This window comes from Oculina patagonica, unplaced genomic scaffold, assembly GCF_052425735.1.
Source record: "Oculina patagonica isolate OP01 unplaced genomic scaffold, crgOcupat unplaced7, whole genome shotgun sequence".
NCBI lineage: Eukaryota > Metazoa > Cnidaria > Anthozoa > Scleractinia > Oculinidae > Oculina > Oculina patagonica.
In genome coordinates, this window is record NW_027558580.1 from 209,119 (window position 1) to 223,371 (window position 14,253).

Consider the following 14,253-nt stretch of genomic DNA (forward strand, 5'->3'; position numbering starts at 1 on the left):
TTATTTTTATTGTCACACTTAAATCAATGTATAATATACATCATGTCAATAAATGTGTTTTCTCAGTTTCGCCTTTGCTGTACGTGCTTCTAACATCTACATCACTTCTGCGACTGTGTCGCTTTATTTTTAATACAGTAATCAGGCCTGTTATCTACAAAAGGAAACAAAAAGGAGAAACAAATCAAAATTATGAAAAAAAAACTCGTTTATAATTAGTGGTATCATGTGAAAAAAATCATGACAGAACCAATTTCAAATTTTCTTAACTATGTAAATGTTTGGTATTTAATCAACGGTAAGTCCAAGTGATTCTAGGCATGGCCAATCTTTATATCATTAATTTTACCCCTTGAATTGGTTGCTTTTACGTACCGACCATCTTAAAAGCGGAAGCTCGAAACAAGCTTAGGCAACTTCTTCTTCGTACTTTTCTCCGATGCGGAGTTTTTCTTCTTTCCATGGAGTTTTAGTTGGCGGCCTTTCTTCTTCCCTGCGCAATTTTTTAGTAATAAATTAGAAAGTAATAAAATAAATTAACGCTTCAAAGGTAACACATGTAGCGCTAATAAGTTTATCAAAAGCAAGAAGATCTAAATTGAAAAAACATCTAAAAAAAGTCCAACTATAGCTGCTAGAAACATTGGGAAGTTTAGAACTATACAACTGGATCGAATTCATTGTTAGCAATTACAACATAATCAGCAAACTAACAATCAGAAAAAAACCCCGCGGCGACAACATAACAATTTTAAAATACATATCATAACCAAAAGAAAAAAAAGTGTGGGAATGTAACATATCGGTCCTCACCCAATGTCATGTGATATGCTTTGATGGCCTTTTTCTCGCTGTGGATTGAGACAGAAGTTATAGGACCCTCGTCTACATGGTCGTCTTCCTCTTCCAGCTTAAGTTCCTCTTCTGGTGCATTGCATACATCACCTTCGCAACAAGTCATCGAGCAGTCGGAGAAAGCAAGACCCCATCCGGCTATGGCATCCCCTACTCGTTCACAAGTGCTCGCCTGGTTACAATCCTGGGTCGATCTGGTGCAATTCTTTATCACATTGTGGGTGCTGCCATCTGTTGTGAACGTCAGAGTACCGCATCTGTCGTCGTCCTCTCCTTCGCAATCTACTTCCCCTACGTCTCCGAAACACATGCCGCCTTCACATACCATGCGGTAGCATCTTATGCTCAAAGCGGGTGGAAAAACGAAGAGGCAACCACACAGCAACAACATGGACTATACGAATTAAAAAGAATACACTCGTTCATGAGAAGAGTTATGTACCATACGATGCCAGGGAGTAACCGGGAAAAAGAACACAGTTAAAATGACTCTAGAAGAAGTTCGAATATAAGGATATGATGTTGTCAACTATGTTGCATTGATAACGATAACGGTAACGATAACGGTAACGATACCAATAACGATAAAGATATTGATGATGATATTAGCAAACCATTAGAAAAAAAATAAATGTCGACTTGTTTTTCCTATCGAAATGGATTGCGACAGAAATTTAAGACGTTTCCAACTGGAAGTGTTAGCGTTTGACCCCTTTGAAGATGCGCGGTAGAACGTTAAACAAAAAAATATTGCATTTGTTTAATAAATTTTACAAGTAAGAAGAGTAAGTATAGAATGCTTTCTTACCACAATCGAAGAAATCTTGATCGCCATTTTTGACACAGAAGATCTGTATTGTATCTCTTGGGGAAGGCTACAAGTGAAAGATCGTGTTCAGTAAAGGTCTTTAAACCTGAAGCAACCTAGGAATAAGCCTCACTCTACATATCAAAATTTTAACATAACATCTAGAATGTTCGCCAAATTAAAGGTGCAGGTCGACTTTACAAATTCCCTTTCTGATAACTTAGAAAACGAGTCAAAATAGCTGTATAGAAATTTCACAACTGAAAAGCACGTCCAATGTTTAAAAAATTGACATATCTAACGTGGGAAAATTGTTTTAAAAGCAAATTAAACGTTATTAAAAAAAAGAAACAAATAAAATGAACTAGTTGACCACGGAATATTGCAGTAAACAATGGTTGAAACTTGGGCGTTAAAACTGGGCTTAAGTGGCCTAAACGGATGAACCTTAGTCCGCGGTGTCTGTGGATAAACAAATTACGAAGTTTCATCTGAGTGAGATGCTTGTTCAATGACAGGTTGTACCGACTTTTAGGTTGCTTCTTCTCTTCTTTAGCATAATGATCTTATTTATCCGCACCTAGTAAAATATTTTATACTTCACGCAGAAAGCCTGCCGACTGTAAATATATGAGCCGTTCATCAGGATGAACAAAATTCCTTTTACGCCATAACAAGTGCCACCTGCCACTTCTTGAGTTATTCAGGCCTTCAAGCACTTACAGGTGCTGTGTTAAGAGCGTTTAAATCAGGTGAAAACTTTTTTTCCGAGTTTTAAATTGACGAAGGAATTGCCAGAATGTTGACAAAAGGTAAAACCGACAACTATTTTTCCCCTTTTTAAAGTGAAGATTAGGAAAATGATCCTGTTATAGCGATAAAGTTCTGTACTCTGTACATGTAGTCAAAATCGACTACTGACAGCCCGTAAAAAAAACACATTTATATTGCAAATCAAACCCTTAATTTAGCTATGGCAAGTGCTTGTTTAAAAGCCTGTGATTTAAATCGGTAAAAAAATCCCCTAAAGCGACCGAGGGCTCTTATGTTCTCTTCTTATGTGCTATTATTGACTCTATCGTTTTTGCTCTATTTATGTAAGTTGAAAATGAAGGGGAATGGAAGCCCGTCTCTGTTATGGAACTGCTTGCAAAATGTTGCTAAAAGTTTGTTTTTTTTTTTTCAGTGACGAGATGCCATCAGTCGTGACTTGAATGCGACGGTTTCATAGGCGATGAAGTAATAAACGAGATCAATCTATAGCATTATCTCACTTTTTCTATAAGCCAAAAATCAGACAAAAACTCGCATGAACGAGAATCCGTTAAATTTCGTATATTATGGAAAAAACCTGCCAACATTGACATTACAGTCAAGCGGTGTAAAAGATGAATGTAGGAACCAGTCATGGTGGCGGATTCCTCTATCAGAAAACTGAACAACCATTTATCTAACTATTTCTCCCAAGTAAAGACTTAAAATCTATTTTAATGTTTAGTTTTCACTTAAAAGAAGTCTGTCGAGAAGATCGCTGACGTGAAGCCTTCAATCCAAAGCGACAAATGCCAGCAGAAAACAAATGTTTTAAATAAGCTTTGGGTTATTGTCTTAAGGCCACAGAAATGCCAAAAAACAGCTGTATGTAATATTTTAGTAGCAAACTCTGATACCTCGCTCGCACAGCGTTAAAGTGTTTTAAGATGGATTCCGCTGAAAGTTCGAGCAATGAGTGCAAAAATTAAGTACCGAAAATCCACTTATTGTTCGGTAACATTTTATACACTATTTGAAACATCTCACTGAAATTCATTTGTCTTAGTGACCCCGTGATAAAACTCTAAAGCGTTCCCGAGAAAATATAAGTCAAACCTCGTAAAAATGTTTAAAAGGCGAGCCATTTTGTTTTAAATATATATAAACCGGCGCGAAACGTCCGTTTTAACTGAAATGTATATAAGTTCAAATCCATTTTTCTCTGGCGGGGTCAGCTTAAGAGCTAAAGTTTTGGTAGGTTTTTGTTAGGTATGCTCAAACTGTTTCCATGCTATGAGATCTCTTTGTTAACTTTATTTGTGCCTGTTTTGCTCGAATGTTCGGCGGAAACCATCTTAAAATGCTAAAAACCGGTCACCATGCCCACGAATGAAGTATGATAAAGATATTATCCTTTGGAATATAAACTACAAAATATTAATTTTCACGTGCTTAGTTCATATGTCGAGCGGGAATTATAAAGTTTGTTTTTTCGAAAAAAAAAATCGATGAACAAAATACAGGCCTAGGCTATCATGCGAGTTAACAAGAAACGGGCTATTTTATCTCTCTGACTAGCATTGCTGCAATGAAAAAGTTATAATGTGCGCGCGCTTTATTAACCTGTGTATATATATTATCCAGTGAAATAGAAAGTATTCGATTTAATAACACTGACCTTTAGATATATATCTTTTTCTCTCTTGTCAGAAGCACAACCTCCGGAACGCCAAGAAGTATAAGAATGACCCAGCACTGAGAAAACCTCTAGCTAAATATAGACACTGGCGCGCCTCACTAATTCAACCCTCAAGCAATACCAGACAGGTAGTTTGTCGAAAACTTTTAACACGACATATGGAATCGAACGCCCTTAAGGAATCAGGCTTCTCTCATATTTCGAATATAGAGAAGATTACTTTATCGAATCCAATGACTGAACCGAGTAAAGGTGTATCGAAAACCGGTGCCTTCAAGCAAAACGAAAATGGTTATCATCGAGCCGTCGGGCTTGTGAATTGGAAGCCTTTTTCGCCCTTGCTTACAAAAGTTTAGAACGAGGCAATCTTGTATGTTAAAAAAATTAATTCAAGTTTCTAAATGCTTCCTATCTTAACATATTGCTGGTTTTCACTGTCACGCAATCAAAAAAAAAAAAAGACTAGAAACCATTGAACTGCAGAAGCTATGAATTTCAAATAATTTATAGATGATAAAAAGGTAAACAATTTCTTCAAGTTTCGGGTCTGTGCGGTGTACCGTTCGCGAGTATTTTCCGAACCTTTCCACGCAAATTTATAAAGCTTAGTATGGAGACGCCATAACTGTGTCCTTCCGAGGGACACAGTATTGGCCGCCGTGATGTCAGAGAAACCATCTGGAGCTCAGCTCTGTTTACAACAGCGGCTATCCTTGGCTTAAAAGCTAGTACAATTTCACGTAAACACCCCTTATTATATCTGAAATGTTCAATCTGCACAAAACAAAACAAAACTGCTTTGTCACGGCACTCAGCTTGATGTCACATACGACGGAGAACTCAAATATTCAAAATGCTCTGTTTTAAAAACGAATGACACTATCGATCTGGAAATTTGCAAAAATATACATGTTTAGTTTATCTTTCGCCTAATGACAACGAAAATTTAGTAGGCCTAGTGAATTTGAATTTCAGATTTTTATAACGTAACATGAAAACCAAGAATACTTTAATTGAAATTTAGAGTGGCTGTGGGTATCTTGCAAAGCTCTGAATGTACTACAACAAATTTAGCTACATAAATAGGTATATTCCTCTTATTAATCCTCACCTTTTAAAATATTTTCTGCTCCACACAGTCTGACAGACTGTTAGTATGGATCTCAAGAAAAAAATATATAACCGGCAATAAAGATGAACTAAATTTCTTATCATTTTAACAAGTGCTACCTGTCACTTCTTGATCTTGAGTTATTCAGGCCTTCAAGCACTCACAGGTGCTGTGTGAAGAGCTTTTAAGTCAGGTGAAAACTTTTTCTCTGTGTTTTAAATTGACGAAGGAATTGCCACAATGTTGACAAAAGGTAAAACCTAATGTGATCTAGTCATAGCGATTAGGTTCTGTACATGTAGTCAAAATCGACTACAGATATATAGCCCCCCAAAAAACACATTTTTATTGCAAATCAAACCCTAAAGCAATGGCAAGTGCTTGTTTAAAAGCCTGTGATTTGAATCGGTAAAAAAAGTTACCCTAACGGGATCAAGCGCTCTTTTTCTCTTCTCATGTGATATTATTGACTCTATCGTTTTTGCTCTATATATGTAACTTGAAAATGGAGGGAAATGGATGCCCGTCTCTGTTATGGAACTGCTTTCAAAATATTGCTAAAAGTTTTATTTCAGAGACGAGATGCTATAATTCGCGACTTCAATGCCACCGTTTCATACGCGATGAAGTCAATAAACGACATGATTCTACAGGATTATCTCCCTTTGTCTATAAGCCAAAAAGCAGACAAAAACTCGCATGACAAGAATCCGTAAAATTTCGTATATCATGGAAAAAAAACCCGCCAACATTGACATTACAGACAACTGAGCGGTGTAAAAGATAAATGTAGGAACCAGTCATGGTGGCGGATTCCTCTATCAGAAAACTGAACAACCATTTCTCTAAATATTTCTCCCAAGTAAAGACTTTAAATCTATTTTAATGTTTAGTTTTCACTTAAAAGAATTCTGTCGAGACGATCGCTGACGTGAAGCCTTCAATCCAAAGCGACAAATGCCAGCAGAAAACAAATGTTTTAAATTAGCTTTGGGTTATTGTCTTAAGGCCACAGAAATGCCAATAGACAGCTGTCTGCAATATTTTAGTAGCAAACACTGATATCTCGTTGATCACTGCGTTAAAGTGTTTTAAAATGCTAAAAAAACGGTCACCATGCCCACGAATGAAGCATGATAAAGATATTATCCTTTGGAATATAAACTACAAAATATTCATTTTCACGTGCTTAGTTCATGTCGAGGGGGAATTATAAAGTTTGTTTTTTCGAAAAAAAAATCGATGAACAAAAATACAGGCTATCATGCGAGTTAACAAGAAACGGACTATTTTATCTCTCTGACTAGCATTGCTGCAATGGAAGAAATATAATGTGCGCGCGTGCTTTATTAACATGTGTACATATATTATCAAGTGAAATAGAAAGTAATTGATTTAATAACACTGACCTTTAGATATATATCTTTTTCTCTCTTGTCAGAAGCACAACCTCCGGAACGCCAAGAAGTATAAGAATGACCCAGCACTGAGAAAACCTCTAGCTAAATATAGACACTGGCGTGCCTTACTAATTCAACCCTAAAGCAATACCAGACAGGTAGTTTGTCGAAAGCTTTTAACACGACATATGGAACGCCCTTAAGGAATCAGGCTTCTCTCATATTTCGAATATAGGGAAGATTACTTAATCGAATCAAATGACTGAACCGAATAAAGGTGTATCGAAAACCGGTGCCTTCAGGCAAAATGAAAATGGTTATCATCAAGCCGTCAGGCTTGTGAATTGCAAGCCTTTTTCGCCCTTGCTTATATATTAAAATCCTTTTAGAAAGTTCAGAACGAGGCAATCTTGTATGTTAACAAAATTAATTCTAAATGCTTCCTATCTTAACATATTGCTGGTTTTCACTCTCACGCAATCAAAAAAAAAAAAAAAAACTCGAAACCATTCAACTACAGAAGCTATGAATTTCAAATATTATAGATGATAAATAGGTAAACAATTTCTTCAAGTTTCGGGTCTGTGCGGTGTACCGTTCGCGAATTATTTTCCGAACCTTTTCACGCAAATTTATAAAGCTTAGTATGGAGACGCCATAACTGTGTCCTTCCGAGGGACACCGTAATGGCCGCCGTGATGTCAGAGAAACCATCTGGAGCTCAATTATGTTTACAACAGCGGCTATCCTTGGCTTAAAAGCTACCGTAATGATTCGATTTAGCGCCCGGGGTGCTTATTTACTTTTGGAACCTCAAGGGAGGGCGCTTATTCGAGGCAGGGCGCTTATTCGGGACAGGGCGCTTATTTAATTTTTCGAGAAACAACCAAATGTTCAAAACAAAACTTTAATAAATGTTAGCAAATTGTTGAAAGTTCAGCTACTTTTAAAAGAATTGTTCATTTTAGCAGTAAATATATACATGTACGGTACGGTAAATGTTCATCGTGCGTTTATCTATTCGACGTCGATGACTTCAGTAGGGGCAGTTATCCGCAATAGGGGGCGCTTATTAGAATGGGGGCACTTTTAAGAATGGGGCATGGGGACGCTTGTTAGAACGGGGGCGCTTATTGGAATAGGGGTGCTTATTTACAAAAACACATTCGAAGGGGGGCGGTTTTTCGGAAGGGGGCGCTTATTGGAAGGAGGGCGCTAAATCGAATCATTACGGTAATACAATCTGCACAAAATGGAAAGGAAAGGCATTTTTTTCAAACTAAACTGCTTTGTCACGGCACACAGCTTGATGTCACATACGACGGAGAACTCAAATATTCAAAATGCTCTGTTTTAAAAAAGAATGACACTATCGATCTGGAAATTTGCAAAAATATACATGTTTAGTTTATCTTTCGCCTAATGACAACGAAAATTTAGTAGGCCTAGTGAATTTGAATTTCAGATTTTTATAACGTAACATGAAAACCAAGAATACTTTAATTGAAATTTAGAGTGGCTGTGGTATCTTGCAAAGCTCTGAATGTCCTACAACAAATTTAGCTACATAAATAGGTATATTCCTCTTATTAATCCTCACCTTTTAAAATATTTTCTGCTCCACACAGTCTGACAGACTGTTAGTATGGATCTCAAGAAAAAATATATTACCGGCACACAAGAAAAAACTAAATTCCAGGCCCTCAAGCACTCACAGGTGCTGTGTAAAGAGGTTTTAAGTGAGGTGAAAACTTTTTCTCTGAGTTTTAAATTAAATTGACAAAGGAATTGCTACAATGTTGACAAAAGGTAAAACCTATGGCCATTTTCCCCTTTTTAAAAAGGAGACTAGGAATGTGATCTAGTTATAGCGATTAGGTTCTGTACATGTAGTGAAAATCGACTACAGATATATTTATAGCCCCTAAAAAAACACATTCATATTGCAATGGCAAGTCCTTGTTTAAAAGCATGTGATTTGAATCAGCAAAAACTTTACCCTAAAGCGACTAAGGGCTCTTTTGTTCTCTTCTTATGTGCTATTATTGACTCTATCGTTTTTGTCCCATATATGTAAGTTGAAAATGGAGCGGTATAGATGTCCGTCTCTGTTATGGAACTGCTCGCAAAGTATTGTTTAAAATGTTATTTTCAGTGACGAGATGCCGTCAGTCCCGACTTCAATGCCACCGTTTCATAGGCGATGAAGTAATAAACGAGATCATTCTATAGGAATATGTCTCTTTGTCTATAAGCCAAAAAAGCAGACAAAAGCTCGCATGACAAGAATCCGTAACATTTCGTATATTATGGGGAAAAAACGTCAACATTGACATTACAGTCAAGCGATGTGAACGTTAATAGTTAACAATTATTCACCGAAGTGGAGGTAAATATCCACTTCAATCACCGACACTGAGGTGAATAATTGTTTTAGTATATACCACACAAGTTGAATAACTACCGGACTAAAACATCACTTTCGGTAAGCAAAGCGACGCGCAAAGGCGGTTTGTTTCTTTTTAGCTGCTCAGAGCTGAATAGTTCTTTGCTAATCACCTCCGAGTTAACCAATCAGCGCGCGCAAAAAGCATTATTCACTTGTGTGGTATATACTAATAGAAACTAGTCACGGTGGTGGATTCCTCTATCAACAAAACTGAACAACCATTTCTCTAACTATTTCTCCCAAGTAAAGACTACATCCTTAGGTTTAATTAAGCGTATTAGAAATTTCGTACCATTTCACACCCTTTTCAACATCTTTAATGGTTTGGTAAAGCCAAAGTTTTTCTATTGCAGCACTGTTTGGGGAGGCTGCAGTAATAGTCTCGCCGACAAACTTCAGAAGCTGCAAAACCGTGCGGCTCGCATATTGTTATCCGCGCCTTATGATTCCAATACTGCTGACCTGTTCTGCAGACTTAATTGGAAAAATCTTAGAAATCAGAGGCTATTATATATACCAAACCAATTATGATGTTCAAATCATTAAATGGAGAGACACCAGATTATTTATCAAATAAATTCATCTTTCGCAATGATACAACTAGCCGATAGATTAAGAAATAATGAAATGAGGCTGGCTCTTCTTCATCCATCCATCCATCCATCCATCCATCGATCCAGCGTTTTGGGGTAATTATAGAAAAATTCACAGTGGCATTTTAAAAATAATCGCACTTTATGAAAAACGAAGGCTTCCAAAAATCGCTCATAACTTAAACAAATCGCGTTTGATCGTCATAAATCATTTGATATAATTTAAGCATTCTTCTTTCTGATTCTCAAAAATCTAAGCAATCGCTTCACGTTTTCTTGCTTTAAAACGCGCTTAAAAAAGGGAACTGTCAGCCTCATAAATACCCGCGGGCCACCTTAAAGAGAAACAATGAGGTCTTGTGAACAATCGGTCACCGATAAAAGCGTGGTTTGCAATGTGAATAAACGTTTTTATTGGCAATATTTCATCTGCCGAACTTTTCCACTTCAACTGTTTTGTATAGTTCGACATGACTTCGGTAACTGCTACCACTTCTTGTGATCAAAAGATTTATCAAACAGAGCCGTTGTTTTTACATTATAACAATGTCACCTGCCACGTCTTGAGTTGTCCAGGCCTTCAAGCACTTACAGGTGTGGTGAGAGCTTTTAAGTTTTAAATTGATGAAGAAATTGCACCACAATGTCGACATTAAGTATAACAATTGTGATGTGGAGATAGGGATTCGGTTCCGTAGTCAACATCGACTTCGGATAGGTCTAAAAATTAATAACATATTTATATTGCAAATCAAACCCTTAAGCAATAACAAGTGCTTGTCATAAAGAATGTGATTTTAAAAATTTAAAAAAAGTAACCCTAAAGGGAACAAGGACTCCTTTGTCCCCTTTTCATGTGATATGTTCGACTCTTTCGTTTTTGCCCTATTAATGATAGTTGAAAGTGGAGGGGTATTGATGCCCGTCTCTTTTTTATGGATTAGAACTGAATTAATAGAAACAAATCAGAACTGTTTGCAAAATATTGCTAAAAGTTTAATTTCAAGTGTCGAGATGCCATCAGATGCGACTTCAATGGCATCGTTTGACAGGCGATGAAGTAATTAAAGAGATCATTCTATAGTAATATCCCCGTTTGTCTGATCTATAAGCCAAAAAAGCAGTAATACTGACATGGACGAGCCAACATCTACATTATAGTCAAGCGGTGTAAAAAGTAATAGTAGAGTTTAGTCACTGTAGCGGATTCTACTATCTTCAAAACTGCAAAACTATTTCTCTAACTATTTCTTTCAAGTAAAGACTTTATAAAACCATTTCGAACTTAAGTTTTCACTTAAATAAAATACGTCGAGAAGATCCCTGACGTGAAGACGCACAAAGTAAAAAATGCCAGCAGAAAGCAAATATTGTGAATTACAGAAATGCAAGGAGACAGCTGTCTGCAATATTTCAATAGCAAACACTGGTATCTATTTGGTTCCCTTTAAATATGAGCTGTGGTGAAATCAAATACAGGCCACCATGACGAGAAACGGCCTAGCGTTGCAGTAATAAAAAAAGTTTATTATATAAACCAACGAGGAAACAGTATCTCGACGTGTGTAAAATTACGATAGCTATTTTAGGTGTGTTTGAAATTACCAATCACGCGCTGACAAGTTTGCCATGCCTCAATGGGTAATGGGGCAAAGTTTATCGATGTTAAGTCGAAACATCTTCGGATCTTCCTCGGAAATCTTCGATAATCTTCGGAAATTTTTGGAAAAGTTCGGAAAATTTTCGGAAACATTCGTATGACCTTAGGGCAACATTTTGAAAATCTTCGGAAATTTTCAGGTAATGGTTGGAAATCAAATGTAAAAAAAAAAACATTAAGCGGTTTCTAATTTATTATCACTTTTGTTAGCCTCCTACGAAGACGTTCTTTGGGCTCGTCACGCGTTTCTCCCCCACGAACGTCTGCTCAACCGAGCTGCCACTTCCGTTCGCCGGCGGTTAGCCAATCATGGCTCGTCTTCCAATGTCTGGAAAGTGGGACTTTGACCTTTAACGCTCCAAAAGCTGAACATCACGCTCAAGTGACAAAACGCTCGATCAAAATAGCGCAGGAAACATAAGCTTTACGCGTTGTACAGCACAGAAATCTCTTTAAAACAAACATGTAGCCTTCTCGAAGTAAAGCTCGCGTCAGGCAAAGCCGGACGAAAAAGAAATATGTCACAGATATTCATCCGTAATAAGATGTAACGCATCTGACGCCGTCACAGATATTAAATGCAAGTAATCAATAGCTCACGCAAAGTTTCAGACCTTGTCCTTCCAGAAAGAAAACTTTGAGTGCTTCAAACATGTCTTTCAAACAGAAATCAGCCAAAACAAACTGCTCACGCAAAACACAAAGAAAATTACAGATTGCCAAAATCTACGAACAGGAAACAAGCAGACCCGAGGCCACAGACTTGCGGCTCTATTCAACTTCAAGCGCCTGCTAGAAATACAGCATATAGTACCATTCAAAAACAAGTAATAATTAAGTAAAATAAGTCGGAGGACTATATATAGAGAACAGTAAATGTACAAATGTCACGAATGTTTATAGTCGTGTAAGCTTTCGACGCGAATCATTTTGCGGAAATTGCCCCGCGGGTGAGCTGCGTCTGTCGAGTTCCATAGACGGATGCTGATTGGTTTCTTCAAAACAAAGGCAAACCGCCGGCGAACGGAAGTGGCAGCTCGGTTGAGCAGACGTTCGTGGGGGAGAAACGCGTGACGAGCCCAAAGAACGTCTGCGTAGGAGGCTACACTTTTGTAGGCATACACCAAATTATAAACAAAAAATGACAACAAGAGCACCGGAACGCACGCTCATCAAATTCTTTTTTCTTCCAATCGACCAAAGCAATCCCCACCACTGTTTTACCACGATTTCAAATGGAATTAAACTACTAAAAGATGAAATTGCAAATAAAAGGCGGGTCGCTTTCTTTAGATATTACCCCATTTTCTCTTTAGTATGTCTTTGACTGTGTTTATAGCCCCGAAAACTTCAGCCCCAAATATTTCGAAAACGCTCTCATAGAATTTATTCGAACTTTACCAACATCGAAGCAGCCATGTGTGGTACAACCTCCTTTGGGTGATTTCGAAAAAAAATCTCTTGGTGCCGAGGAATAAGATCGAAAGTAAAAAACGTAATGACGTAATTTTATCGCTATGGCAACTCCGATGTCAATATAACACAGGTCATAAGAAAAATTTCATCTTTTAAATACAACTGTGGTGATCATTTTTTCGATAGCATTGTTAATGGCGACGAAGTTAATTCTCAAACTTGAGCGGTGTCACCACTAAAAGATTCAGTTGAGCCACCTTAAAAAGGGTAGAAAACAGTACAATAGGATTTAAATTATTGTGGTTCTCGATTGATGTCCAACCAAAAATAATATAACTCGATTTCCTGAAGAATCCGGTCTCAAGCTCACCTTCCTGCTCGTTCGTTATTTTCTAAGACTTTTATCATTCAAAATCGACATGGTACTGCAAAATGCATTTTTTTTTTGTTTTCTAACAGTATAATACGTGATTCTTTTTTCTGACATGTTTTAACTTTTTTGTTGATATTGTTTCCTTTTTTTTTTAAGAAAAAAAAAATGCAGTCAAGAAATGGCAACAAATGAACTTAAGTGAATGTAAACATTAACTTTTCAGCAGAAAATGCGTTTATTTTGCTACGTAAGATTGTAATTCAATATTCGTTTTCACATCAACAGTTAACCGAGTGTCGTGCTTGTGCGACCGAAAATTAAAGTGCAATGCTTGTTCAATAATTGCAAGGAAAAAAAAAACAGGCGGGTAAAACGTATTTTAACCACCGCCGCCCCGACCCCCCCCCCCCCCCCTTTCCCCTGCTCGATTTTCTTTTTCATTTTCCTTTTTACATCACGACAATGTTTAAATTGGGGGAGGGGAGGGAAGGGGAGGAAGGAGAGGAACAGAAAAGGAAAATGAACTGTGTTATCAAAATAAGTGAAATTTCCGCCAAATGTCTCAACAGTTTTGTCCATTTATATAGTTTTTTAGACATTAATCGAATAAAATTGCTAAGGTCAAGAATTAATCTCTTATTCTCTTACTATATTTAATGGACGAACTGTGTAAGTGCTTGTTGTTTACTTCTTTGCCTTTTTCTTCCATCGGTAATTTGTTAACTTTTCGCTAAATAAAGGTAATGCACTAATCTACGATTTATTATTTAATTCAAAATTTTTGTTTAAACAGAAAACCTGATTAATTTGATTAATACAAATTAATTGTTATTTTACCTGCTATCACTCTCAATTCTGAATCACCTTTTTCATTTTGTTTTAATTGTTTTACTAATGTGAAATTAGTAACTAAACGCCTTCGCTCAGGCATTGTTACAATTTATTGCATAAAAATTTTCCTGGCTAATGTTCATCATATCAAATCAAATGTCGTTTTCATCAATACATGCAAAGTATAAACAGAGTATTCGAAGAACTGAATAATTTAAATTAATACAACCTACAATTTAAAAAAAAATAAAAATAATGTATACCTCATATAGTGAATCTCGATTTTCTTTATGTTTTAAGCGTCA

The 14,253-nt window shown here is 36.8% G+C and overlaps 1 protein-coding gene across 1 annotated transcript; it reads right to left on the reverse strand.

Moving 5' to 3' along the window:
- LOC144641123 (uncharacterized) lies at positions 1–4,235 on the reverse strand. The gene is made up of 5 exons (XM_078500168.1): positions 4,095–4,235; positions 1,664–1,730; positions 814–1,249; positions 376–493; positions 1–154 (listed from the first exon to the last, which is right to left on the reverse strand). Exons 2-4 carry the CDS (start codon positions 1,688–1,690, stop codon positions 384–386), a joined length of 573 nt encoding a protein of 190 aa, XP_078356294.1. The 5' UTR covers positions 1,691–1,730; positions 4,095–4,235; the 3' UTR covers positions 1–154; positions 376–383.
- Positions 4,236–14,253: the final 10,018 nt, after the last annotated feature.

What these genes read in the sequence shown, in the direction of transcription:
- LOC144641123 (XM_078500168.1), bottom strand. Translation starts at nt 1,690, where the DNA reads ATGGCGATCAAGATTTCTTCGATTGTG. An exon ending in TCAAGATTTCTTCGATTGTG is followed by an intron (nt 1,250 to 1,663) that starts GTAAGAAAGCAT and finishes TAATTCGTATAG; the next exon opens with TCCATGTTGTTGCTGTGTGG. An exon ending in AGCATATCACATGACATTGG is followed by an intron (nt 494 to 813) that starts GTGAGGACCGAT and finishes AAAATTGCGCAG; the next exon opens with GGAAGAAGAAAGGCCGCCAA.